A 24,597-nucleotide genomic window follows, 5' to 3' on the forward strand; every position below is an offset into this window, starting at 1 on the left:
CTCAATCATATAGAGCACTTTTGGGATGTGGTGGAATAGAAGATTCACATCATGGATGTGCAGCCAACAAATCTGCAAACAACTCTGTGACATTGTCAAGTCAATATGGGATATATGGAGGACTGTTGACAAAGTCTATGCCATGAAGAATTGAGTCTGTTCTGCAGGTGAAAGGGGGTTTCTAATAAAGTGTCCATTGAGGCTGTGTTTCTGCAAAAACTAGGGTGTGAGGCTGACTTAACCACTCAGTTTCCGATAATTTTATACCCTTGGCTCTGTGTGATGTCAGGAACAGTATTCTTGAATATAGCCCCACTCACCTACTCTGCAAACCTTGTGTTTATGAGGGGCAGCCAATAAGAAGAAAGCAAGCTTAAAGGAAGCTGGAACGGTGGATTAGCTTAGCAGCTGAACTGAAACCCAACATTAAATAAATAAGGATTATTTTCAACTTCTATCATGCAACACTAATTTAGTGAAGTCCAAGAATAAATAGTGATCCTAATATTGACTGTATCAATACCAACACTGGAATTGGTATTGGATCGATACTAGCGGATTAGATCAATAGTTTGTTTCTATCCTCTAAGTTCAGTATGTAGCACACACCTCAAACATGCACCATGAAAAATGTCAGGGCCTTTTTGTATTGAGTGTCATGTCTATTTCATTTATAACCTATAAACTCCATTAACAGAAGCTGACCCAGAGTCCTTTAAGCAGGCACATTTAAACTCTGGCTCTCCAAAAAAACCCAGTTTCAAAATATATGAAAACCTGAAAGGTGTGTTTTTGTTGTGTCAAATAAGTAAGTAAGTTGTGGAAAGTAAAAAATAACAGTGATTTATTGTTCAAAATTAGCAAATTAATGATAATTCATCTCATAAATCATGACATAATGTTCTCACCATCAGCTGGCTTTATAGCTTAAAAGTATCGGTATCGTTATTGGTATCGGCAATAGTGGCCTGCTATTTACTTCGTATCGGATCGATAGCAAAATTTTCGGTATTTTACCATGTTAATGCCTTAAAGGTTCTCCACCGCAGGGGATACTTGTTTTTACGGCTGAGTATAACAGGTTCAGTCACTGCTGGCTGCTGAGATGATGACAGGAGTCTGTGATGAGTGCAGAAAACTTCCTGCGCCGCAGCTCCTCCTCAGTCTGCCTGTTATTGTTTACGGTCGCACTCATGAAAAGTAGGTCATGGAAAACAGAAGCCCGGCGAGCTGTCTTGCCTGAAGTATCTTGTAATACAGGACACTCAAGGGACGACGTCTTTGCGGGTTTAGCGGTTTTTATGTAGAAACTGAATGTGACCAACAAACAGGTAATAAGAACGTCTCGCTTTTATTTTTCAGCAATGCTAGCAGCGGGTAGCTAACGAAAGCTAAATAGCTAGCCTAAAATAGGTTTCTTGATGCATGTCATCAGATAAATTGCGACCTTACGTGCCTTAGATGTATTTACCGTGTTGCAATGTAAATACGTATCAATAATCACCAGTAAAATGCTTCTGACCTTGTTATTACCAGCTAACATGTTGATACATACGCGGCTCTGCTGGCTAGCCAGGTAGCTAGCTTTAGCCGTTTGTGTTAGTTTTAAAAAATGCTATTTGTGAAAAGTAGTTTCCTACCTAATCAAGGGGGTAATAATTTTTACTTGTGATATAATTGATTTGTGGACAAAGTTAGCTTTATGCTATGTTGATATGGTGATATGTGTAAGCGTGAGCCGATACAGAGGGGAGGTTTCAGTGGGATACGGCTAATGCTGCCCTGAAAATGCTTTCTAAAATGTCTTAAATAACATACATTAAACATGAGATTAGAGATGGGGTTGCAGGATTTATTTAAAATAAAGCACTATAAATGCGTGGTGTAGGAAATGTTGCCATACAGACAAGCCAGGATTTATGAATAATACACATTATACGTCACACGGGGTCTGCAGACAGATGCACGACTTTGTCGTTCAGTACTAAAAGCAGCTCAGTTTATGTGAGTTTTTGTTGTTGTTGGTTTTTTCCCGTGATAATCACATTGCATTGTTGTCATTCAGCTGCTGTACTGATGCCGTTCTTCCAACATCTGGACTAAACCTCAGCAGACTGGCAGGTTCTTCCTACAGTGAGACTCTGTTGCTGCCATGTCCAGGAGAAGCAGGAACAGTCGTGCATGGAGATATGTGTGGGGAGGCATACGGAGGGATGCTGATGCCCGGGCCCTTGTGTTGGCTTCTGAGAGTGAAGAATGGAACTATGATCGCCTTGAGGTAAATAAGGAAGATGTGGATCCCCACCAGACAGAAAGCATCTAACTTGGATTTGGGCGTTATGAGCTGTGTGCATTTGTTAATATCATTGTGTGATGCTTAAAGCTTGAGGGTCAGTTGTTTCAATGCGGAAAGGATAGTGAAGGAAAGCATTGTTTGCCTCCTGCAATGCAGCATCTCCATTTAGCATTTTTCGAGGGCTGACAGCAAAGTCTGTGCATAAATAACACTGCAGACAGTTTATTTTGCTCTTTTTATTTCTTTGTTGTTGTTGCTCCGAAGTACGCAAGTGATTCAGACTCTGAGGGAGACTTTTCAGCAGTGATGGTCCCACCAGTCCCCAGCGCAGTACCCGTCACCGGAGAGTCCTACTGCGGTTGTGATTCCCAGGCAGAGACCAGCTACAACCCTCGTCTGCGAGGCTTTCTCCAGGTTAAAGACTGCCACTGTGGAGAGGATGACCAAGGTACATGACAGCCGGGGCAGGGCACAGTACATCATCTTTTGTTATGCTCATTAATATTTGATAAATGACTCGTTATGTTTTAGATTTTGATTGGGTTTGGGATGCCAACAGCCGATCGACAGCAACATTACTGAGCTGCGAAAATCGCAAAGTGAACTTCCACTCTGAATACAGCTGTGGTACAGCTGCAATCCGTGGCTCCAAGGAGCTCGCAGACGGGCAGCACTTCTGGGAAATTAAGATGACGTCCCCAGTGTACGGAACAGATATGGTAAAGCTCGACTTCTTATTTTCCTTAGTCACCAAAAATTGTCCTAGAAGCAGAACAAATGTGTATTTGTGCCTAAATGTTTATTTATTTCTGCACAGATGGTTGGTATCGGTACATCTGATGTCAATCTGGACAAATACAGACATACCTTCTGCAGCCTGCTGGGAAAAGATGCAGACAGCTGGGGGCTTTCTTACACTGGTAACTTAAACACAAGTGCCCCTGATGTATTGATAGTTGCTCAAAAGGGGTTTTATATGTTAAACATCATTGGTTTTGTTCATTTTCCAGGCTTGTTGCATCATAAAGGAGACAAAATGAACTTCTCCTCACGTTTTGGTCAAGGTTCCATCATTGGAGTTCATCTGGACACGTGGCACGGCACACTTACTTTCTTCAAAAATCGAAAGTGCATAGGTTTGTGGACAGTTTTTCTACTGATTAGATTACATAAATACTAATTTATTTCTGATGTGTCCCTGGTCACACAGGCCTACAAAATGAGCAGCAACCAGCTTGGAACCACAAACATCCTTCCGCTTGCTTTATTTGATAGCAGTTTGATTCCTTTGTCTGTAGTTTGCACAGAAGATGCAGATTTATCTGCAAAAACTCACCAACTACTCTCCAAGAGGTAGTGAAAGTGTAAAAAGTTGGAAATGCTAGAAACCAAAGCAATTACAAGGAGGTTTTTTGTGACCAATCTTTGCAGCCAGTTTCACCTAGCAACTGGTGGCAACCTCCAGCAACCACTATAAGTTCACAAGCCTTTTTCCATTTTAACTGCAGGTTCCCAGTGTGTTTTGGACCAGTTTGTAAGCCTGTGTGACTCAGCCCTAATAGGTCAACTATATGCAAAGGCGAAGGAGTTTTTGTAATCATAAGAAACAGATGCTGTTTAGTGGAGACCTTCTGCTATCTTACAAAAATGTGAACCGCAGTGTGCTCCTGAAACTCAATAATACAGATTTCTCACCCGTCTTGATCCAGGAGTTGCTGCTACAGAGCTGCAGAATAAGAGGTTTTATCCAATGGCGTGCTCCACAGCGGCGAAGAGCAGCATGAAGGTCATCAGATCCTGCTCTGCACCCACCTCCCTGCTGTACCTGTGCTGTGCTCGTCTTCGCCAGCTGGTGCCAGACTGTATAGACATCCTAGATGTGTTGCCCCTACCACCTGGCCTGCGTCATTTGCTCCACAACAAACTGGGTTGGGTGCTCAGTCTTACCGGTAACTGCGGCACAATGGAAGAAACCCCAGATGGCGCTGAGCAGTCCTCAAGTTTGCCGGTCCCCGCTTTGGCAGGACCGTCCTCCTCCGAGAGCGACTCAGAGGGTTGTTCGTCCGATCCAGAGGCCTGTCAGAGGAAGAGATGCCGCTGGACATGACTGGGCGACTCGATCCTACCTCCCCTTAAACACTGGCAGACATTAGTGTCCTTTGGCATCTGATGTAGTGTTACTGAACTGCCTCAAGCTTTCTTTATTAGTGGCGTCTGGAGAAAGTAACGAGGGCGGTCGAGCGGAGGGAGCGAAACGTCGGTGGAAAACTGTGATCTTCTGTCATGCCATTCTTCATGCTCATCACATGTCGAGTATCAAAGCCAGCTTCAGTAAAAGGTGAAAATATACCATGTTATTTTGTTATGGGTGGATGTGGTGGTCATCAAAATGGGGAGGGTTAAAAAAACAGATACTGTATAGAAATTTTCTGTATTTTCATCGCGTATCTTGCATTTAATGTATGTTTTTCTCACTTTAAATGTTATCAGTGAGTTATCAGAGGACTTTGTTACATGTATCAGTGGCATCTGCAAGTTTCTCCTCTGTTGCTCAGAATCAGCTGATATTCTATATTATGTAACTACTGTTCGCTCCTTAAATGCTAAAAGTTAACGGTAAATGAACCTGAGTGCACTTTGCAGCTTTTAGCCTTAAAAAAGAGAGCGATAACCTTTGAGCAAGGCATGCACCTCTCACGACACATCAGATAAGCGTTATTTCTTGAAAAATATCTGTTATATGTTACATTCATGGAGACATCATCCATCTAGCTTCCAGCCTTTTTTTTTTCCGTCTAAAAAGCTGTGTGCATTATTTAGTGTAGCCTTTTAATGCTGATATTTTAACATTTTCATTGCTGTTACTTTTTTATGTTTTAAAAGTTTCTTTAACAGACAGTAGATTCATCATCAAGCTATTATTTTGGTATGTCTCTGTTTGTTCTAGTGCTGGGCGATATGGAAAAAATATTTATCACGATATGAATTATTTTATATCACCATAACGATATATATCACGATATACCACCTGACCTGTGGTCATCTGGAAAGTATGCAGTCTGTAAACAGCGAGTGGAGAGGGTGCAGTCTTTGTTTTGAGTTACCGTAAAGCATGTCGCAAATCCGGGTGCACGTAAAGCAGCACCATGTCGCAAAACCACAAGACGGAGTTTCTTTGCGAAAAATATCATTTTTTTATACTTTTAACTTTATGCAAGAGAAAATAGAGCCAGAGCTTATCTTTACATTTTACATGCTGTAGTGCCATTTGTGGGAGCATTTCAAGTTGCTATACATCAATACAACCGTTATAGCCCAAATTTTAATAATATGTATGCATTAAGTGCATAGTAATTACATAAATTGCAAAAAAGTGCAATAAACTACAAAAAAATTGAAAATCATTATTGTTTTTTTTTTACATACATTTCCAGTTAGAGAAATTTAAGAGGCTTATACCTCAAAACTGTAAATACAAAAAAGTTGCACAAAATAGTTTCCAACCACGATAAATTTATTTTGAGTGTCTCCATAGTTTTATTTTTGAGATACACTAATTTGTATATATTACAGGAAAAATGAAAATAAATATTATAATGCAAATTTGCAAAAAACCAGCATGTGAATCAAAATAAACTATTTCCAACAGTGTAATTTGACTTCTAAGCATCCCAGAAACGATACAGAAAAGCATAAAGTCAAACATGACTTTTAAAAACACCAACATAGGCTTTGAAGGTAAAAAACTACATTTTGCGCGAAAATGACGTAACTTCCGGTTTCGGACAGGTAATGGCGGACATGCGATAGTTCGCGCTGACTTATATTCCAAGTAGGAAGTGTTATGAACAGCTGATCCGATCGGCAAAGCGTGCTTCTGGAATATTATGTTTTTGTTGCTGCAAGTCTGGAATATTATGTTTTTGTTGCTGGAAGTGCTTTTTATGCAATTTTTGCAAAGCTATATGTGGAAGGAAACCGTGACCTAGGGCGAGCTAATGGAATAAGATGTAAGTACAACTCCTACGGTTTCATATGCAAAAACAATTATTGCGCTACCTTACGTGGTTCCAGTTCTACAGGGATTTAAAAATAGTTAGGCAAAACGGAGTGTGCCTGCTCCGACCGGTTGTAAAGGGTTAATGATATATTTTATGTAATAATTTATAAAATTAGGGTTAGAAACGATAGAAGACAAATGACACGACAGACACTTTTCTATCGTCCACACGATATATATCGTCATATCGCCCAGCACTAGTTTGTTCAGCTTTTTTTCTTTCTCAAAAGTCTTTCTCAAAGCAGCTTTTCTGGCCCCGAATTCAGTTCAAGCTCTGTGTTGTAAATCCTCTCTAGTGCAGTGGATGAGCAGAAAATAGTAAATATGAAATTGTGTACAGAAAGATATCCATCCTCCTGCTGTGTAATCCGCTCCCACACTATGTGTTTAGTATGAATACGGTTCATTTTGTCCAAATATGGTTTTATATGGCTAAAGGTGTCATCATTGTGACAGACTCGGTGTTGCTACTGCTACAATGACCATTGAGACTGAGACCATGCACAGTCAGGTCGAGGAGTCTGTGAAAAGGATTGTTTTGCCTCTGTTCACCACCACAGTGGATCTGAAGTGAAGCAGTCAAGCTGTGACTAAAGTGTAGACCTATCAAGAGGCCTAACATCCTTTTTTCTCTCATTCTCAATGGCTTAAAAGTAACACGGATGGGCCTGAGATGTCCTCGCGTACATCTTATTTTCCACTCAGGCAGTGGACGGAGGCAACATCACCTAAACTGCATCACTGCCCAAAAACCTGAGCCATATTTTGATTGATTCAACGATTATTGGGACATTATACCTTTTAGAAAATGTTATGTTTCAATAATCTCCTGGGACCATGGTAAAAAAAAGATGGACATAGCTACCGTGATGACACCAAGAATTTCTGCTGTTGCCGTCTTGGCATTTTGGTATCCAGTGCAATGAGAAGGAGGCGGAGTTGACTATTAAACCGCATGCTCATTGGCTACCAGTGAGCATGTCCTGGATAATCCTCCTTTCCGACATATGCAGTGCTTAACAAATTTACCAGACCACCAGTCATAAAAAAAGTCAACCTTAATATTCAACCACTAAAACTAAATAACTGTAATTTGGCATATTTTTTTTCAGATTTTTAAAAAATAAAACAGTGAATATTTTTAAAAAATCAAATCATTAGGATTTTGGTAATTCTGAGTACTGATAATTTAGGGCAGCTGTGGCGTAAACCTTTCACTGGGCAGTGATTTGAGAAATTTGCTAAGCACTGTGGAAGGAGTCAAATTTACAAAATAGATTTAATGCTCTTTAGAACATTAAATCTATTGCAGCACAGCGATTACAGATCTTCCAGCAGGGGGGGCATTTCCCCAGAGATTACTATGGGACCAGAAGTCTTTTAGGAACCACAGGTATCGCCCCCTGGTGGCTTCTGTTTTCAGACCTGAGACACTTAGTCCATCTTTTATACTGTTGATGGCTGGGACGTACCATAAAAGTGTAAACATGCATGCTGCAGCCATGTTTTGCAGCCTGCCCTAATATATACAAACACTTTTTGTATATAAATGTTTTTCAGTACAGAGAAGCTCAGAGTACTTGATGGGTATTTGAGTATTTGAGTGTTCATGAATGACAGCCTGGGGTACGGTGAGACATGTGGGGCAGATATGTAAATAGATTCTCTGTAGTCGCAAACCATAATAATGAAACATTAGTGTTTTGCCCAGAGGTCAGACACCCGTTTCTGATGTCCTCAAAGTTCTTGGTTTCAGTACACTGATACAAATACCTAAGGTACTATGCAACACAAGCATTCTCTGAGGCAGTGGGTGAGGTTAGGGAGTCATTATGGAGCAGCAGGGATAGTACCAGAGGACCATGCTCATCACTCACGAGCCACAGATCATCTAGTTGAGTAAAATCTTTCAGCTGCCTCGTCCCCCATATAGAATAATGTAACCACCGGGAAGTTAATTGTGGTCCAGCAGATGAATTTGTCTTCACATCGATGCATCAAAGCACTTTTTTCTTACTGTTTTACTGTAAATTCTAAGTGTTTCTTCTATACTGTGTCATATTATTAATACTGTATGTGAGGGCCTTCACTTGCCTTTCTCTGTATCAGCATGATTTTCAGCTGAAAATAAAATGAATGCTAAATATGCAGCATGGGCTCCATTTGTTCATTTAGTAGCAACAAATTCGTTTTTTGCTGGTCAACTGGGCGCTTGTTAAAGAGGTCGGGTTTTTGTTGTGAATGTTTCTGCAGCTGACAGTGACTCATTGCTGTTTGTGTCTCATTTCTCACAGCACACTCATCTTCCCCATCCTCCTGTGTGTACTTTAGGTGCTTTAGTAATGAAGATAAATCCTTTGTTTACTGTCTGGTGTTAATCTGCACTCACAGACACTTTGTTAGGTACACCTTAGTGGTCCTGAGTTGGGCCCCCTTTTGCCCTTTAGAACTACTTAGTTCATTGTGGCGTAGATTCAACATTTAACATCCTAAAGGTGCACTGTGGTGACTGGAGAAATCTCAGCAGATGAGCATTTTCTGAAATGCTCAAAGCTGCCCCTCTGACACCAAGAACCAAAGTTCAAAGTCACTTAAATCACCTTTCTTGATGCTCACTTTAAACTTGAGCAGGTCTTCTAGACTCTGTCTACATGCCTAAATGCATTTGGGTTGCTGGCATGTGTTTGGCTGACTAGATATTGTTGAACAGGTTTAACAGGTGTACCTAACAAAGTGGCTGTTGAGTGTGTAACAATCCAGGTTTTCATAGATGTCTGACTTCACAGGCAGTCAGACAAAATTCTTAATAAAATATAAATTAAATTTTCTTCTGTTTGGAATCATCAACACAGCAATCCAGAAAGAAAGAATATTGATTATTAAATGCATATTAAAGAAAGCTTAACAATTAATATTACATATTGTTGAAAAGAAGTTTCTTTTCTTTTGGGGGGTTTCATTTTGAAAATGACTCACAAAAAATGTTTTCACCTGTCATTCATTTCAGCTGCCTGTAAGTTTCCTTTGCATTTGGTTTAAGGAAAAGGACATACAGCAAGCAAAATAGGACTAACTAAGACAGACGGGCTAGTGGCTCTTGTGGTCCTCCATAGAGGGTTAATACACGGTAAATTATTGAGATAAGAAGGAAGGAATATCGATATTTACAACAAATAAATTAATACATAAAGTTACTGAAATTGAACGGATTGTTTGGAAACTGACGACAAGAGGAACCGTAAACCCACTGCATCTTAAAAACACATTAATTGGTGGTTTTGCATTTAAAATACTTTGTATTTACTGTGTTCGTGTGTGATTGCCTGGCATACGTTTTACTGGCTAATCTAAGCTCTCTTATGAAATGATAATTTTCATTTCTTAATTTTTTAAAATTGTTTTTTATGAAGACGGAACTTCTCCTTACACGGAACAAAAGCACGCTGGCTGTTCCCACGGAGCATTTTATGCCCGGACCAAGTGAGCGTCGGAAGCTCTGCACCTTGCTTGCGGAGGTCAAGTAGCAGCAGTTCTCTTTCTGGGGAGTTTTCAGGTATTTAATGTAGACATTTAATGATTTTAAACACTTTCGATAGTAGCTCACTGCTATGGGTCGGAACAAATGTTTGGGACGACTAATAACTGGTGTTATTTAGCACGGAGCACCGGCTAACAGGATGCTTCCCATTTGATTGCAGTTTTATCTCGTTTCTCTAACACCTCAAAGACATAATTCAAGATCAGATATGACAAGATTTCTTTTTATTTTCATTTCTTTTCCAGGATAATCGCTGACCCGTGTCCATCGGAGCTGTGAGGAAGACACTGCAGTCATGGTGAAGAAGAAGAGACTTCGCCTCATCGCGGAAATGGCTCGGAAGATCAGGGCGTACAGGGAGCTCAAGTCCCGGCCCCGGGAGTCCCAGAAGTACGCCTTGGACTACGAGACAATGAAGCGGCCCTTCACGGGGAAGATGCTACCGGTATTAGCATGGCAGGATGTCCGCAGGGAGAGCCGCCTCTTCTCCCTGCTGGCCGGGATGAGGCTGTTCGGAGTGGGCCGACTCTTCACCCGCAAATCCTGGCTGGAGGACCACTCCGAGCCCAGCTACTGGCAGATCACCAAGGTCAAGGTGGACTACACATCCGAGGTGAGAGCATGGAGCCTGCACACTGTTATGCTAGATAAAAGTGAGAGTCTTGTATCTAAAGAAATGGAAACTATTCTTTGTGTTTTGTAGAACATGGATCATGGCAAAGCGTGGGGCATCCTCACTTATAAAGGTAAGATTAGTTTGATCTGTTATTAATAATAATAGCACTGTTTATGGTCATTGTAGCCTGTGTTGTCTTATTTGTTGTTACTGTAACAGTCATTTTTAATCAGTATTTTATGAATATCTGTGTTGCCTGAAATGTGTTATTTGGTAAATATTCTCCAAACAAACTATCATTTGCAGGGAAAAAGGAGAGCGAGGTCAAAGAGGTGGACAAGGTGATGTACCATGACTGGCGCCTGATTCCCAAAGACACGGAGCAGCAGTTTAAGGACTTTGAGCCTCTGCCCGAGCCGCCCGTCCGATACGTCGCCTACCCTCCCCTGCTTCGCGCAATGCTGCTGGCGCAACAGAAGAAAGTAGGAAGCAGCAGAACGGCAGAGGAGCCCATCCTGCCTTTAAAGAGGGATGTTCTACTTAACAAAGACTATTTTCACACGCAGGAACAAGAGCGACAGAGGAAAGAGGGGACCGCGGTGTAATGGTTTCACTTGAATGTTCACTAATCCTGGATATTTTTGGACTAGATCATTGTTGACAAATACTTCTCTATATCTGGCTGAATCTTCCACTCAGATTACTTCTTTGTGGGTCTGATGTAGGCCCTTGTGCGTGTGTGTTATTGTTGTATGCTGAATATTAAATTTGAGATGAAATGTAGCCCCTTTTAAGTTATTTCTGTTTTTTATGTGCACATCACATCACAGTGCACAGCAAACTTGTAACTTTGACTTGGATATATTCTGGTTAAGATCTGAGAACTTTAAAAAAAAAAAAAAAAAAAAAAAAAAAAAGCCTTATCAGAGTATAAAGTAAACAGTAGCCTTTAGTCATTTTCTTGTATAATAATACAATTAAAATGACTCAAGGGGACATTTGCATTATGTTGCAGTTCATCCAGTGTTTTTCAACATTTGACCCCAAAGCTGCATATGCTACCAAGCTAACCTACATAGTCACTTCACAAATTATGTTAAACATGGAGTCACTGGTGGTTTTTAGTATACTGCTGCCATTCTGCTGGTTTATAGCATTTCCTGTGATTTGTGTTTTAATAAGGCAAACCTTTGCCAGGATTTTAAAAGTACATTTTAATGAAAAGGATCCTAATCCAGTGTAGAGTGTCGTACCACTGGTCAGATTCAGACCTATAAATAATAAATGAAGGCATCTGTTCATCAACTATCTCAACAACTATTCATCTGATCTGCTTAAAAATGTGCATATCTATTGCTGGGGACCAAGGTGAGAACAATGTGGAGATTGGGGTCAGTACAGCTCCTGGGTGTGAAAAGTCACATCAGTGTTTTACATGAGTATAATGGCCAGCTCCTCTAGTTAGAAAAACAACAATTTCAACAAAAAAAGTTGAAATGTTGAGATACCTAACTCAAAATTTCAAGATAATCTGAAAATTTGAATCACAATTGTACATAATAAATTTTCCATAAGCTACCCATCTGTCATCACACCTGTTTTCAAAACATCAAGACAGACCTGTAAAAAAGCACACCTTAAAAAAAACAGGTGACGTTAAGGTGGTGTCCATCTTTTATATACAGTCTGTGTTTCTCCCTGTCATATTATCTACTGTTATTGTTATTACAAAAAGAAGGGAAAAAAGTAGCTCCCAAACAATGTTAAACTTTTTCTTTTTAAACACAGATTTTCTAACCATCACAGTCTCATTTTGGATGCTTACATTATTTTATTTTGCACACAGAAACAAAATGATTTCACAAAAGGGCCAAAATTATTAAAAAGTAAACTTTTTTTTGGCTTAAAATGATAACAACACACCATTATGAATTACTGCTCCATACATAAATCATTTCTTTTTACATATCTCAAACATATTATTCTATTATCATCATATTTTCACTTCAGAATATTGCAAAAAGCTTTTATAGGTCAGCCTTCGTTAAATGTTTCTCCCTTTATTTTTGCCCATAGATTGCGACCGTTTGTGCGTCTGCATTTATGTTGGAATGAATGTCTGACTGTGTGGCTGATTATATGTCTCTTTGTTTGAACATGTACATTCATCATGTGGTTTTTATTCAAACTGTGAAGCACTCTGTAACTTTGTGTTTTTAATAGTGTTGTACAAACAAAGTTAACATTTCCTAATGTTAATTTTAAAATTTGTTTCCTGATCTGAAACATGTGAAGTGTGACAAATATGCAAAATAAAATAAAATAAAATATTCACAGCACTGTAGGAAAAAGGGTTAAAATATACGAGATGAAGCCACCTGTCTGCCACCTACAAACTGATGCTGACATGCATTTTCTGCCACAGGATCAGAACGAATAAGTGACACCACAGTGAAAGTGAACTACTGCTCTATCTATCTATCTATCTATCTATCTATCTATCTATCTATCTACGTGACTGTGCTTCCAAGTGCTTGTTTCTATTTCTTCAATGCAGAACAACTGAATTTCGTTTGAAGAGCAAACTGGCAAACACAAAATTAACGTGGACTACTGCATATATAGTGTAGTAAAGCGATGGCTTTCATTTCTTTGTGTTTCGTGCTAATACTGTGGACCCTAACTCTTCAGAAATTATTGTAAGATGCAGTGATGTGTAGTAAAAAACATTAACCACACCATAATCATTCAACAACTGTCTTATTGTACAATCTGGGCATTTACAACACCAGTGACATAAACAGACAGAAGATTTTGTGCTGTCAGGACATCTTGTAGTTTTCTGCAATAGTTTTCTGTTATGGTGGAGCTGCGTATCAGCCAGTGGTGTTGAAGATCTTCTGATCTATCAGTTACGTCCTCCTCAGAGCCTGGACCTCAACATCAATTTGGGATCAATCAAAGCTTGTAAAATCAAGTTTGAACTCAGGGTTATCTTTGAATTTCCACATAGTGTACAAACTTCAGCAAGGGTTTGAGCTGTCAAAAACAAAAACAAAATCTGTTTAGACTTGAGAAAAAGTCTCACTGACAGCTGGAGCTTTGCAAGGCTCACAGACATCTCCACTGACTGGAGCTGTGGCTGTTCCAGCTCAGGATTCACAGAGGGCCCAGCATTAACTAGAGATTCCAGTACAGTCTCTGGGGATGCCCATGCCAAGTTAGTCTGTGGGGAGATGAGCTCAGAAACACTAACAATTTTGAATGGGTGAGTTCAGGGACACAATACTCACTCTCTGGGAGGATCAGCTCGGCAGCATAACATAACATTTTTGACCCAGGCTATTTTCCTCCATCATAATTAGTCTCTGGATGAGCTAGCATAGGAAACTGTCTTTCAAATGGTCAGCTCTGCAGCACCTTAAACAGTCTTAAAATATTCTGGGTGTAAAACATATATTCCATCTTTTCGTACCAAGAGTACTGACAGGGACTAGAAAGAGAGAGCATATTTCTCCTAATTGGCTCCCTTTTAAATCAAGAATCACATTTAAAATCCTGCTCTTCACATACAAGCTCTTCAACCATCAACCGTTAATGACCTTATAGTAACATATCACCCCAACATGAGCACTTCGCTCCCAGGCTTACTTGTGACTCGTAGTGTATTTAAAAGTAGCATATCAGCCTTCAGCTTTCAGGCCTCTCTTCTGTGGAACCAGCTTCCAGTTTGGATTTGGCAGACAGACACCCTCCATGCTTTTAACATTACTTTTCCTTCTTGATAAATCAGATATCAGCCCGAATCATCCCTTAGTTAAAGTGCAATGGCTGCTGGAGGAGTCCCATGATGCATTGAGTATTTCTACTTCAGTCACCCTTTTCACTTACTATGTGTTTATACACCTCTCTGGATTTATTATTAGTTATTATTAATCTCTAGTTCTCTTCCACAGCATGCCTTTCGTTCTCTCTTCCTCCCCTCAACCCCAACCAGTCGCAGCAGATGGCCACCCCTCCCTGAGTGTGGTTCTTCTTTCGTTTTCTTCCCCTTTCTTCCCTTTGAAGGGAGTTTTTTCTTCCCACTGTTTTTGCCTTGCTCATAGGGGGTCATCTGATTGTTGGGGTTTTCTCAGTTTTTTTCTATTTTAGGGTTTTACAATATAAAGTGCCTTGTGACAACTGTTGTTCTGATTTGGCACTTTATAAATAAAACTGAATTGAACTAAACTGGTCTGCTCAGAAATGGAACCATTAGTCTGTCTTCTCGTAGACAGAAAAAGAAGCGTCTCATCAAAAGTTGGTTTAGACAGAAAACACTAAATTTTTAGCGCTGCAGAATTAGCGGCCCGGGTTTGGGGGTCTATCTCCCCTGACTAGACTCATGCCCTCATCCATCGGTGCATTGGTGGTTCTCGGTGTCCGAGATTGGGTGCTTGGGTGTGTACTCACTCCCGGCGACTGCTTGGCGTGGCCTGGCTCAGTCGGGCCCCTTCTGGGGGGTGGAGAGCCCTCAAACCTCTGGGCCCAGGGTGCCTGTGGGCACGTTGCCGCAGCTCCCTGCGGCTTCTGCACCGTCAGGTGACCACCCCGTCTCTCCTCAGCTCTTTTCTAGGAGGATGTCTTTCTCACTGTCCCTCTTCCCCTCTGTTTTTCTTTCCCTCTCCTTTATTTGAGCTTCTCTTGTCTATGTCTTTCTCTTTACTATCCCCTGGTGATGTCTGTTCTGATTGTAATAACTTAAAATTTATTTAAAAAAAATAAATAAATACATTAAAAAAAAACCCATAAAGATCAATCAAGTGGACTAGTATGGCAAAGCTGCAATGATCCACTTGGAAAATAAATCTGTTTGGAATTTTTCTAGGTCTTCAGACAATAATTCTGAATTCTAGAGTACCAAACGGGACAGGCAAATAAATAAATACATAAATAAATGAAAGATGTGCTTTAAAACCCACTGTCTTTTCAGTAAGCAGGTCTCAACTCAGGAGAGAATATATGAGAGGCTGAAAATACCGCCATCATCAAAAAATAAAACAAGGGAATATCTTTATCAATCATAGTGTCGCATCCCTCAAGTACACTCGCCGAGACATGGGACATTTAGGCTGCTCTGGCCCTGCACTTTACTAACAATCTTTATTTTTTGGTAATTTATGTCCTATCTGCCAGAAATACTCATTTAATATTACAGGTCAGTCACTGAGATCAACATGAAGGGCAGGATTGAAAGGATACGGTCTGGAGGAAGGTCAATCCTATGAAAATAACTGGACTAGGGTTTTAAATTTCATTTAAATATTGTGCTGGGGCGATAAACAAAGGTTGGGTGAATGTCACGGATCCTTTTCAAGGACAGAAGTTATATGCAAATTTGGTGTAGAACACACTTTATAATAAAGCGTGAACCTTGACTGCACTGAGAATATACAACGTGTGCACAGACGGAAAGAGGCTTACAGTGTTTGTTTCAGGTGTTTGTTATTTACTGGTGATCGACCGATTTAAGGTAAGCAAAAAGAGCACACCGGCCAAAGGCACAGATGTTTTTGTGGATTCAGTATAAGGCACTTATTTATTTAAAATGTCGATTCACTTGTTGTAAAAATCAGTCATTGTGCCAAATAAGTAGTAGAGTTTTCAATAAGATTACACAAGCTTTGAATCCTGTGTGCAGACACTATAATTATCTTACACAATATACATTAAAATAAATTAAACAAGTAAAAACAATTAAAAGAAGTTCATTAATGTTTCTGAAAATATTTCTAGATAATATTTTGTTGAAAAAGAGCAACAACTAGAATATAGCAAAGTACATTTACTGAACTTAAGCACTTGTACTTTTCTTATTTCTTCTATTACTATTATCACTACTACTGCTACTTTCTTACCACTAATATTTAGTATTATACTTTAGGAAGTGATATTAAAGTTAAATGAAGTTAAATGTAATACTTTTACTCATATCGAAACCATTTTTATAGGACTATAGGACTATACATTGTAACTTACACTATATTTTGTGTCCCACCATGGAAAATAACACTGATATACTGACCCCGACACTCACCAGTTCAAGGTATAAAGCAACTTTTCAACATCATGACTGCAGTTATGATGATTGTCCTATCAGGTCAGTGTAAATAATAATAACTTCTGTCCACAAATCTCTAAACTTTATATTTATTTTGATGTGAATCCATCCCAAGGGAGGATTTCTTTTTTTCCACAATTGAAATGTCTATCTATCTATCTATCTATCTATCTATCTATCTATCTATCTATCAAATTCAAATCATTTCAGATACATCGAGCTTCATCTATGTGAATGAGCCTAAAACCTGGGATGATGCTCAAAGCTGCAGGGGGAACTGCACTGACTTGGCCAGTGTGAGGAACCAATCCGAGAATGACCCGTTGAAGAATATGGTGATCACCTACACATGGATCGGTCTCTTCAGAGATTCATGGAAGTGGTCAGATGGAAGTTCACAGTCATTTGTTAACTGGCAGTATAGCAAACCATCGAATTTTTACGCAGCCTCTTGAGGCGCTTTCAATGGCGATTGGGTGAACTCTGGATGGCAATACCTGCGATACTTTGTCTGTTACACTGGTGAGCTCTGATTTGCATCCTCTCAGTTTTAAAAAAGAACTTAATGGTTACAGAACTTCTCTCCAATCTTTAGATTTTATTTTTACAATTCAAATCGAATGTATTCATGTTTGTTCTTTTCTATAAAAATAGATATGACAGTGAGGAAGTTTGTGAAGGTGACGCTGAAGAAAACCAAGACTTCTGTGGACTTAGAGTCGCTGAAGGAGGACATCTTAAAAAGGGTAATGATATCTAAGGGTTGCGGTTTCTCACATTGCACTTTGTGAAACACTGAAAGTGGTGAAAGTTTCAAAACCATCCGACACCCATCTCCATGGTGACACCTAATAGCCACTTTTGAAATCATCACATTGTGATAATGCTATTCCGTTAAACAATGGCTCAGAAAACTGTTGCACAAGTGTAAACAAGGCTACATATTATACCAAACTGCCAAAAATTATGATCAATGTGTTTTCCAGAGATCCCGAGGCAACAACAAAACTTTGAGGCTGTTAAAGACAGACAGCTTTGATCATATTGAAGAGTATGTTTCGGCAAATATAATGTTGTGCTAACATACACATGGCTGTTTCAGTTTCATGTTTTTTATTGCTGTTATTATATTATTAATTCCTAACAGATATTATCATCTATTTTCCACTACTATACTGACAATCAGTGCATAACTACTTTGAAGTTCCCTTCTATGTAACCTTATGTTCACCTCCTTAGAAATGACACAGCCTGCTTTAATGGTGGGGAAGGCTGGGCTGTGGGGTTAAAAGGAGTTTCCAGTTACAGTGTAACCAGTTATTGGAGCGACCGGGGTTGAGAAGCTCATCGTGTAACCGGAAGGTTGCCGGTTTGATCCCCAGCTCTGTCTGTCTTGGTCGTTGTGTCCTTGGGCAAGACACTTCACCTACCGCCTACTGGTGTTGGCCAGAGGGGCCGATGGCGTGATGTGGCAGCCTCGCTTCTGTCAGTCTGCCCCAGGGCAGCTGTGGCTACAACTGTAGCTTGCCTCCACCAGTGAGTGAATGTGAGAGTGGATTGCATTTAGCGCTATATAAATGCAATCCATTATTATCATTTGCATCATATATATATTTAATAGCTGGTCTTTAAAGTCTTTATGTTTTACAGTTCACTCAGAACCTGGAGGCGCAGAGCCCAAGTGGAGACATCGTACTGAGCTGGGTGATGCAGCCTGATGGAAACGTTTTCCACATGCCTGACAAGAAACAGGATGATGAGATATAAATAAATATTTTGATTTTCCACGTCACTCTGTACTGCATTTATTTGCATGTTGCTGTAGAGTTTCAGCTGGGGATGCTATATATGAACTGCTTAGGGATTTTTTCCTATAGATTATGACAGCTCAAAATGTAAATGCTAATACTGAATTTAGTTGCATTTGACACATTTAGCTGTAGGTTGGTCATCTATTAACACCCAAGAAAAAAGAATCTGATTGATTACTGCATGAATATAGCGTTGATCTATTAGTTGTGATTTTGTGTTTATGTCAATCCCAGCATTTATCTGTTTCTGATGTGTTTGGCACCACATATAAAACACCAGGACACAACCACAAAAGTAATAAACACATAATTTATCTGCACAAGCCTAAATGCTGAAAATGACATCAGCTGCTTGTTTAGGTTAAACTCTACAAAGATTAGTCTAAAGCAGCTGTGATGCTGCTGGTTCAGTACTAACATGAATGAATGTCAGAAATAATTTATATTCCTGATTTGATTTTTGAATTAATTTACTTATTTTCCTTTTTTAAACAAGGGTAAAAAAGGTTTTCTGAATCTGAAAATGTTTTATTCATTCATTCTTCTTCTTATTGCCCATTAAATTATCTAATAATGAATTGCTATATTAATTTCTATATAAATAATGTAATGTAAATGAATTTACTAATATGTATTTTATTGCACAATTAAAGATTATTAAAGACAATCCCTATACGCTTTAATGTTCTTGATGTGCCCGACTATCCTTGTCCTCCACACTTTTTACTCTCAAACTCTTATCGCATTCACAAAGTTACAATAAAGAAGACATTTGATGTAAAACCAACATTTAACAACTCAAAACTCACCTTTTTAAATTGCTTTTGGTTAATTTTTGCCTGTTTTATGACTTGTTATCCAATGTGCAGCACTTGTGATTCTCTGTCTAGAAAGGTGCTATATAAATAAAATTTTACTTACTTACTTATTTGTATTTATTCTACATCTCACTCTGGCAAAATTGATAGTATGGATAACAACTTTGGCATTGGTATCATCAGGGCTGGGAGCAGAACATGTGAACTGCCTGTCAGTTTATAAAGAAATGTAGCTATGGTTATAAAAGTGCAAAAATATCTGTCTTAGACTGCAAATGCCAAACAGGAGAGACACTGTTTCTCTGTGCACGATCGATGAACTTGTCACACACAAGAACAGCTCATGGTGAGCACACAATACCCTCAAACACATTACCATTCCGTTTGTTTGCCAAGGGCTGTGGCCCTTTTCAAGCAGGGCCATGCTTTCAAACCAGCTGCACAAACTGATGATGTATTTAGTTTTTAACAGACAGGAGGGAACTGAACAGAAGGGCATGCCCATCTGTTCAGTGTCATCCTGGACTGCTGCAGAAAGACTAAACTACTTTGAACTGATTAATTACATTGAGCTTGCACTGCAATACCTTATTAGATTTTTGCTACCAAACTGTATGAATTACTGTAACTTATAGTTAGAGTATATCAGTACTATGAAGGGATACTTTTTAACAGTGGAAAACAAAAATCACATTGTCTCGTTGTCATTAAAAGTATTCAGATTAAGCACAGCTATGTTGCAGTCATGATAGTCTGCGCTTCCCTCCATAACCTACCTTCATTGGTTGAAAGTATCGGCACTTGGTATCAGATGGAGCACATTTTGGGAGCGGCATACCATTGGTCGTTTGCGCCACATGATTTGCAGTTTCAGCCGCTCCTCGTGAGCCCGCGTTTATGCTACGTGCACGCGCATCCTTCTTTCCTCCTCTTTATCGTACCCGGCATTGATCCCCGTCCGCTGGCGACAATGATCTGCTTATTTCTGTCCATATTTGCTCAGATCTTTCAGTCAGGTTGGTAATAAACGTGCTTGTATCTGCTCCTTTGTCACTCACGGGCCTCCAGTCTGACTTTTACGGGATAATTTTCTCCCAGTTTGCAGGAAACCCTCCGGACAGATGCCTCGGCTAGCTGCAGGCAGCGGCACAGTTAACCGGTACAGCAGTGGTGTTGTGTTGCCTTTACTAACTTTAGTTTGACAGAAGAAACTCGGAGTGACTAGTGGTTAGTTTTTCTGTGACCGTGGGTGATACTGCAGTGTGGCCAGCTTGTTAACTAATCTATGCTGAGAGCCGCGTGGTCCATGTGTCCTCCTCACCGTGAGAAAAGTTGATTCATCATCCTATTAATAGCGCGTGTGAGCGCTGATTGGCTGCTGCAGGAAGAGCTCTGCAATGGGGCCGAGAAAGAGGGCACAGCCAGACCGGTCAGACCGGTCCGAGCTCGAGGATTTGGTGGCTAAACACGCGAGAATCGAAGAATTTGGTGAGGAACACCCAGAAAGTTGTAAGCGCGAGGTTTGTGGCACGAGCAGCTGAGTGTAATACCGGCAGGGGCGTTAGGTTTGATCCTCCACAGGCCTCCAGGGTGTGGGAAATGTGGTGTGGACGTTTGAACAGAATCAACCTTTTGGCATTTACTTAGCTGGATGACTGAGCATGCATCAAGACGCAGTGTGGTTAAAACAGCAAATGCATGTAGTGCTTTCAGACGTGTGCACTTTTGCTTGTGAAGGTTTTTTTTTAAAAGGGGCTTTCTGTGCTTATTTTCAACTCTGTATTTCTATTGTTGGGCTCTACTTTGCATGATTAACAGTTCCAAATAATCATTGTAGACGTTTTACTGATCTCGGTGTAGCCATTCAGTTCATCCCTTCTCCGCCCTGTGCAAACAAGAGGGGTGCCAAACATAAGGCTCCAGGGATCAGAATCACTCGCAATAAATAAACATAAATTTGAGGCTCTTAACAGTATTTCAGCTTGTCTGCTAAAGACCTCCGCCACAAGAAACCCCAGAAATGTTTGTTTTTTTGTTTCCACAGTAAAATAAGTGGTAGCACTTTATAATAATGTCACACTTTTAAGCATTAGTAAAGTTTAATTCATCATTTATATATCATTACTCCTCTTTAGCATGTGTTTTATAAATACAGATGTTTATTCAGCTGTTACTGTTTCACCTTGTACTACTATCACTGCTAGTAATAATCCTAATGATAATCATAATCATAATAATAAAATGTCTGTATTTAAAAATTGCATACTGAGGAGGAGTAATGCTATTGAAATGATGAGTTCAGCACTTGCTAATACCTAATAATGCCAATCAGTGTAACATCATTATATAGTGCTATCAAATAAATGCACAAAATACTATATTTACTGTGAATTAACAAAAAGCTACGAGAACTTTTTCTGTAATTTTACACATTCATTTCTTCCAGTTTAAGCCCAAAGAGTTGTGCTGACAGCTTTCTTTCATTAACTACAGCAGTGAGAAAACTGGGATGTACTGTTGCCATCACACTTCCTCTCTGGGATTAAATGTGCCCCGCGCTGATGTTATTCTTTGATATTTTGGCCAGCTTTGATGTGAGCAGCCAACACTGTAACGGTACATATGTGACATAAAATAAGGAAATGCACAACAGGCCCGCTGTAATGTGTCTATGCACAGAGTGCAGCGGCTACAAGCCGGATAATTGTAATTGTGATGCCTGCCATTGCTCATTTAAACTCCAGTTTAAGCACGTTTTCTCCGACTCTAGGCTGGACTGGGGTGAATGAACGCACCTTCGTTGCCGTAAAACCAGATGGCGTGCAGCGGAGACTGGTGGGCGAAATCGTGCGTCGTTTTGAGAAGAAAGGCTTCAAACTGGTGGGGCTGAAACTTGTGCAGGTATGCCTGGAGCAGCTCTGTGTTTCCAAAATATTTTGATGTGACCCATGAACCACGGTATTATCCATTAATCTGTCGTGTGTGTGTTTGTATACCAGGCCTCAGAGGAGCTTCTTAGGGAACACTACTGGGACCTGAGGACCAGGCCCTTCTTCAGTGGACTCGTAACCTACATGAGCTCGGGACCAGTTGTTGCGATGGTGAGACTCCTCGACATGATGCGCACATTGTTCCACGCTGAGGTTTTCACAGTAGCTCGCGTGGTCACTCAGACTACAGATGTGCGGTAGTGTACCTCTCTGTGCTCCTCCAGGTGTGGCAAGGCTTGGATGTGGTCAAGACTGCACGGAAGATGCTGGGAGAGACCAACCCTGCAGACTCGCTGCCTGGAACCATCCGGGGAGATTTCTGTGTGGAGGTGGGCAGGTAAGCGATTTCACCCTCCTTGAATCAATATACATGGTATTTATTGTAATTTTAAGCTTTCATGCTTTTTTTGGTCCTAACAATCTTAGAAACATGTTGTCTAAGCAGAAAATTACTCTGCATGGCCTCTAGTAAGCCTGTGAGGAAACTTTGAGTCTTTTTTTTATCAAGATAAGTGCTGCAATTCACATTTTAAACATGCTGACTAAGAGTGATATTCAAAAACTACTTGATGCATTTGTTACAGCTAGGCTGCTGTAATTTCTTACCATCAGGATGTCCTAAAAGCTCCCTGAAAAGCCTGCAGTGGATCCAGAATGTGGCATTGAGAGCACTGACAGAGACTAGAAAGCCTCTATATAGCCTTTCATTTTACTTGAGTTTTTAATTACACCTTCCTCTCTCTCTTTTTCCCTCTGTTGTTGGGACTGCTGTCCCTCCTCCTGCACTTCTGCACTGCTGGTGCTAGCAACAACAGCCTCCCGTGACTGCGAGAGCTTGTTATTATTTGTCGCTGGTACTACTGTTGACTGTGCAGCTGCAGCAGCTGCCCCGACAGCTAACATGTCAAAGGACCTTATTATCCTAAGGGCGCCAGTATACCTTCCTCATTGGTTGCTTGCTTGCTGACATAACATCATCACACGGTCACTTCTATTTATGTCCAGAAAGATAGTCGCCACTCAGACAATCCCGACACATAAGCGGTAACATCAGGCTTTAAACCTTCCTTTTTGATAAAGTTATAGTTGGCGCTGGATCAGGTGACCCTGAATCCTCCTTCTCAGACTTCTGCAGGACTTCCCATAATGCACTGAGAACTTCTTCTCCACTCACCTCTTTTCAAAACTGCATGTCATAGTATTGTCCTCTCTCTCCCAAAGCTCCTTTTTTGTCCTTGTTTCTCTCGTTTTCATAAGGGAACATGTGATTGTTGGGCCTTTGCTTTGCAATATAAAATTACCTGTTGTTGTCAATTTGGTCCTATATAAATAAAGCTGAATTAAATTACTGTAAACATCTTGAACCAGACTTTTTGGGACGTCACCAACTTCAGAAAGTCTTTATTTGTTAAAATAAAGTAAATGGTGAGGAAAAACATCAGACCCCTGCTTATTATTAATGAATGACTCAGTTTGTGTTTGAGACTCGAAATACCATCTGCCCCAATATTCTTTACATGTTTGTTGGCAGAAACGTGATCCACGGCAGCGACTCTGTGGAGAGCGCGCAGAAGGAAATCTCTCTGTGGTTTCGTCAGAGCGAGCTTCACCGCTGGGAGAGCAGCAGCAGCCGCTGGCTCTACAACTGACTTTCTGCACAAACACTGTCCGATCTTAAACCACGTTTTTTTGTTTTTATCATATAAGATGAATCACGTCATACCTCAGATGAACTATGTTTGGCTTTAGCAGTTTGTAGCTACTTGAAAGCTCATCTCTGCCGTCCCGTATTTCATCTTTTTCATACATCATTTTATATCTTAAGGGAGGTGAGACAACACTACCAAGCAAAATGCACTAACCGAGCAATAACCTGAGCAGAAACCAGACAGCTTTGGCTTCTGCTTTCTTTCCAGTTTTTGCTTGTTTTTTTTCAGTCCACAATATTAAAAAGAAATACTCAGAACAAGTTTGAGAGGCACTGATGTAAACAGTTCATGTATTGTACAAACATGTAATGTTTATATGAAGTGTGTCCCATACATTAATGTTTTTTGTATTTTATTCTGGCATTTCTAGCTAAACGGGAGCAGTTTACCAACACATTATTGTCTTTGCCTTGCACACATGTTCAGCTTCTTGTACTCTCCAAGTACAAAGATTATGTAAAAGTACTTGAATGTAAAGTTTCCAGCTCCCCAAATGCATATAGCCTGTTAAAGTGATGCTGCACTAAATAATGTTTACCTGATTGGTCACGTTTATGCTTTTATTGGCTGTTAAGAAGCTTTATTTTACGACTGTCCAAAAAAACAATAAACCTAACATACTTTTTAAAATGTTCTTCTTGTTGTGAAGTGAGACGCAC

General features: G+C 40.1%; 3 protein-coding genes and 1 long non-coding RNA gene across 5 annotated transcripts; 3 read left to right on the forward strand and 1 right to left on the reverse strand.

Moving 5' to 3' along the window:
* The first annotated feature begins 998 nt into the window (after positions 1–998).
* Positions 999–5,346, forward strand: spsb3a (splA/ryanodine receptor domain and SOCS box containing 3a). The gene is made up of 7 exons (XM_005468307.4): positions 999–1,331; positions 2,066–2,278; positions 2,561–2,744; positions 2,828–3,015; positions 3,114–3,216; positions 3,307–3,432; positions 4,006–5,346. The coding sequence occupies exons 2-7, from the start codon at positions 2,153–2,155 to the stop codon at positions 4,401–4,403; spliced, it is 1,125 nt and encodes a 374-aa protein (XP_005468364.1). The 5' UTR covers positions 999–1,331; positions 2,066–2,152; the 3' UTR covers positions 4,404–5,346.
* A 4,407-nt stretch (positions 5,347–9,753) lies between these two features.
* mrps34 (mitochondrial ribosomal protein S34) lies at positions 9,754–11,293 on the forward strand. Its single transcript, XM_003453984.4, has 4 exons — positions 9,754–9,909; positions 10,140–10,507; positions 10,598–10,640; positions 10,817–11,293. Exons 2-4 carry the CDS (start codon positions 10,190–10,192, stop codon positions 11,113–11,115), a joined length of 660 nt encoding a protein of 219 aa, XP_003454032.1. The 5' UTR covers positions 9,754–9,909; positions 10,140–10,189; the 3' UTR covers positions 11,116–11,293.
* LOC112846785 (uncharacterized) lies at positions 10,900–20,154 on the reverse strand. Its single transcript, XR_003219940.1, has 2 exons — positions 20,016–20,154; positions 10,900–13,549 (listed from the first exon to the last, which is right to left on the reverse strand). It is a non-coding gene; the product is annotated as an uncharacterized LOC112846785 (long non-coding RNA).
* nme3 (NME/NM23 nucleoside diphosphate kinase 3) lies at positions 20,068–24,568 on the forward strand. Of its 2 annotated transcripts, none has more exons than XM_003453983.5 (5): positions 20,068–20,255; positions 22,010–22,140; positions 22,239–22,340; positions 22,454–22,566; positions 23,761–24,568. In XM_003453983.5, exons 1-5 carry the CDS (start codon positions 20,210–20,212, stop codon positions 23,876–23,878), a joined length of 510 nt encoding a protein of 169 aa, XP_003454031.3. In that variant the 5' UTR covers positions 20,068–20,209; the 3' UTR covers positions 23,879–24,568. The 2 variants fall into 2 exon arrangements, with proteins under 2 accessions (XP_003454031.3, XP_025762683.1); XM_025906898.1 differs by lacking the exon at positions 20,068–20,255 and adding an exon at positions 20,278–20,727.
* The last annotated feature ends 29 nt before the right edge of the window (positions 24,569–24,597 follow it).

This window comes from Oreochromis niloticus, linkage group LG4 (assembly GCF_001858045.2).
Source record: "Oreochromis niloticus isolate F11D_XX linkage group LG4, O_niloticus_UMD_NMBU, whole genome shotgun sequence".
NCBI lineage: Eukaryota > Metazoa > Chordata > Actinopteri > Cichliformes > Cichlidae > Oreochromis > Oreochromis niloticus.

Bases quoted from the DNA above. Each gene is read 5' to 3' on its own strand.
- spsb3a (XM_005468307.4), top strand. From the start codon at position 2,153: ATGTCCAGGAGAAGCAGGAACAGTCGTGCATGGAGATATGTGTGGGGA. The intron at 2,745-2,827 runs GTACATGACAGC...GTTATGTTTTAG, and splicing joins CTGTGGAGAGGATGACCAAG to ATTTTGATTGGGTTTGGGAT. The intron at 3,217-3,306 runs GTAACTTAAACA...TTCATTTTCCAG, and splicing joins CTGGGGGCTTTCTTACACTG to GCTTGTTGCATCATAAAGGA.
- mrps34 (XM_003453984.4), top strand. From the start codon at position 10,190: ATGGTGAAGAAGAAGAGACTTCGCCTCATCGCGGAAATGGCTCGGAAG. The intron at 10,508-10,597 runs GTGAGAGCATGG...TGTGTTTTGTAG, and splicing joins AGGTGGACTACACATCCGAG to AACATGGATCATGGCAAAGC. The intron at 10,641-10,816 runs GTAAGATTAGTT...TATCATTTGCAG, and splicing joins GGGCATCCTCACTTATAAAG to GGAAAAAGGAGAGCGAGGTC.
- nme3 (XM_025906898.1), top strand. From the start codon at position 20,637: ATGGGGCCGAGAAAGAGGGCACAGCCAGACCGGTCAGACCGGTCCGAG. The intron at 20,728-22,009 runs GTGAGGAACACC...CTCCGACTCTAG, and splicing joins CGCGAGAATCGAAGAATTTG to GCTGGACTGGGGTGAATGAA. The intron at 22,341-22,453 runs GTGAGACTCCTC...GTGCTCCTCCAG, and splicing joins CGGGACCAGTTGTTGCGATG to GTGTGGCAAGGCTTGGATGT.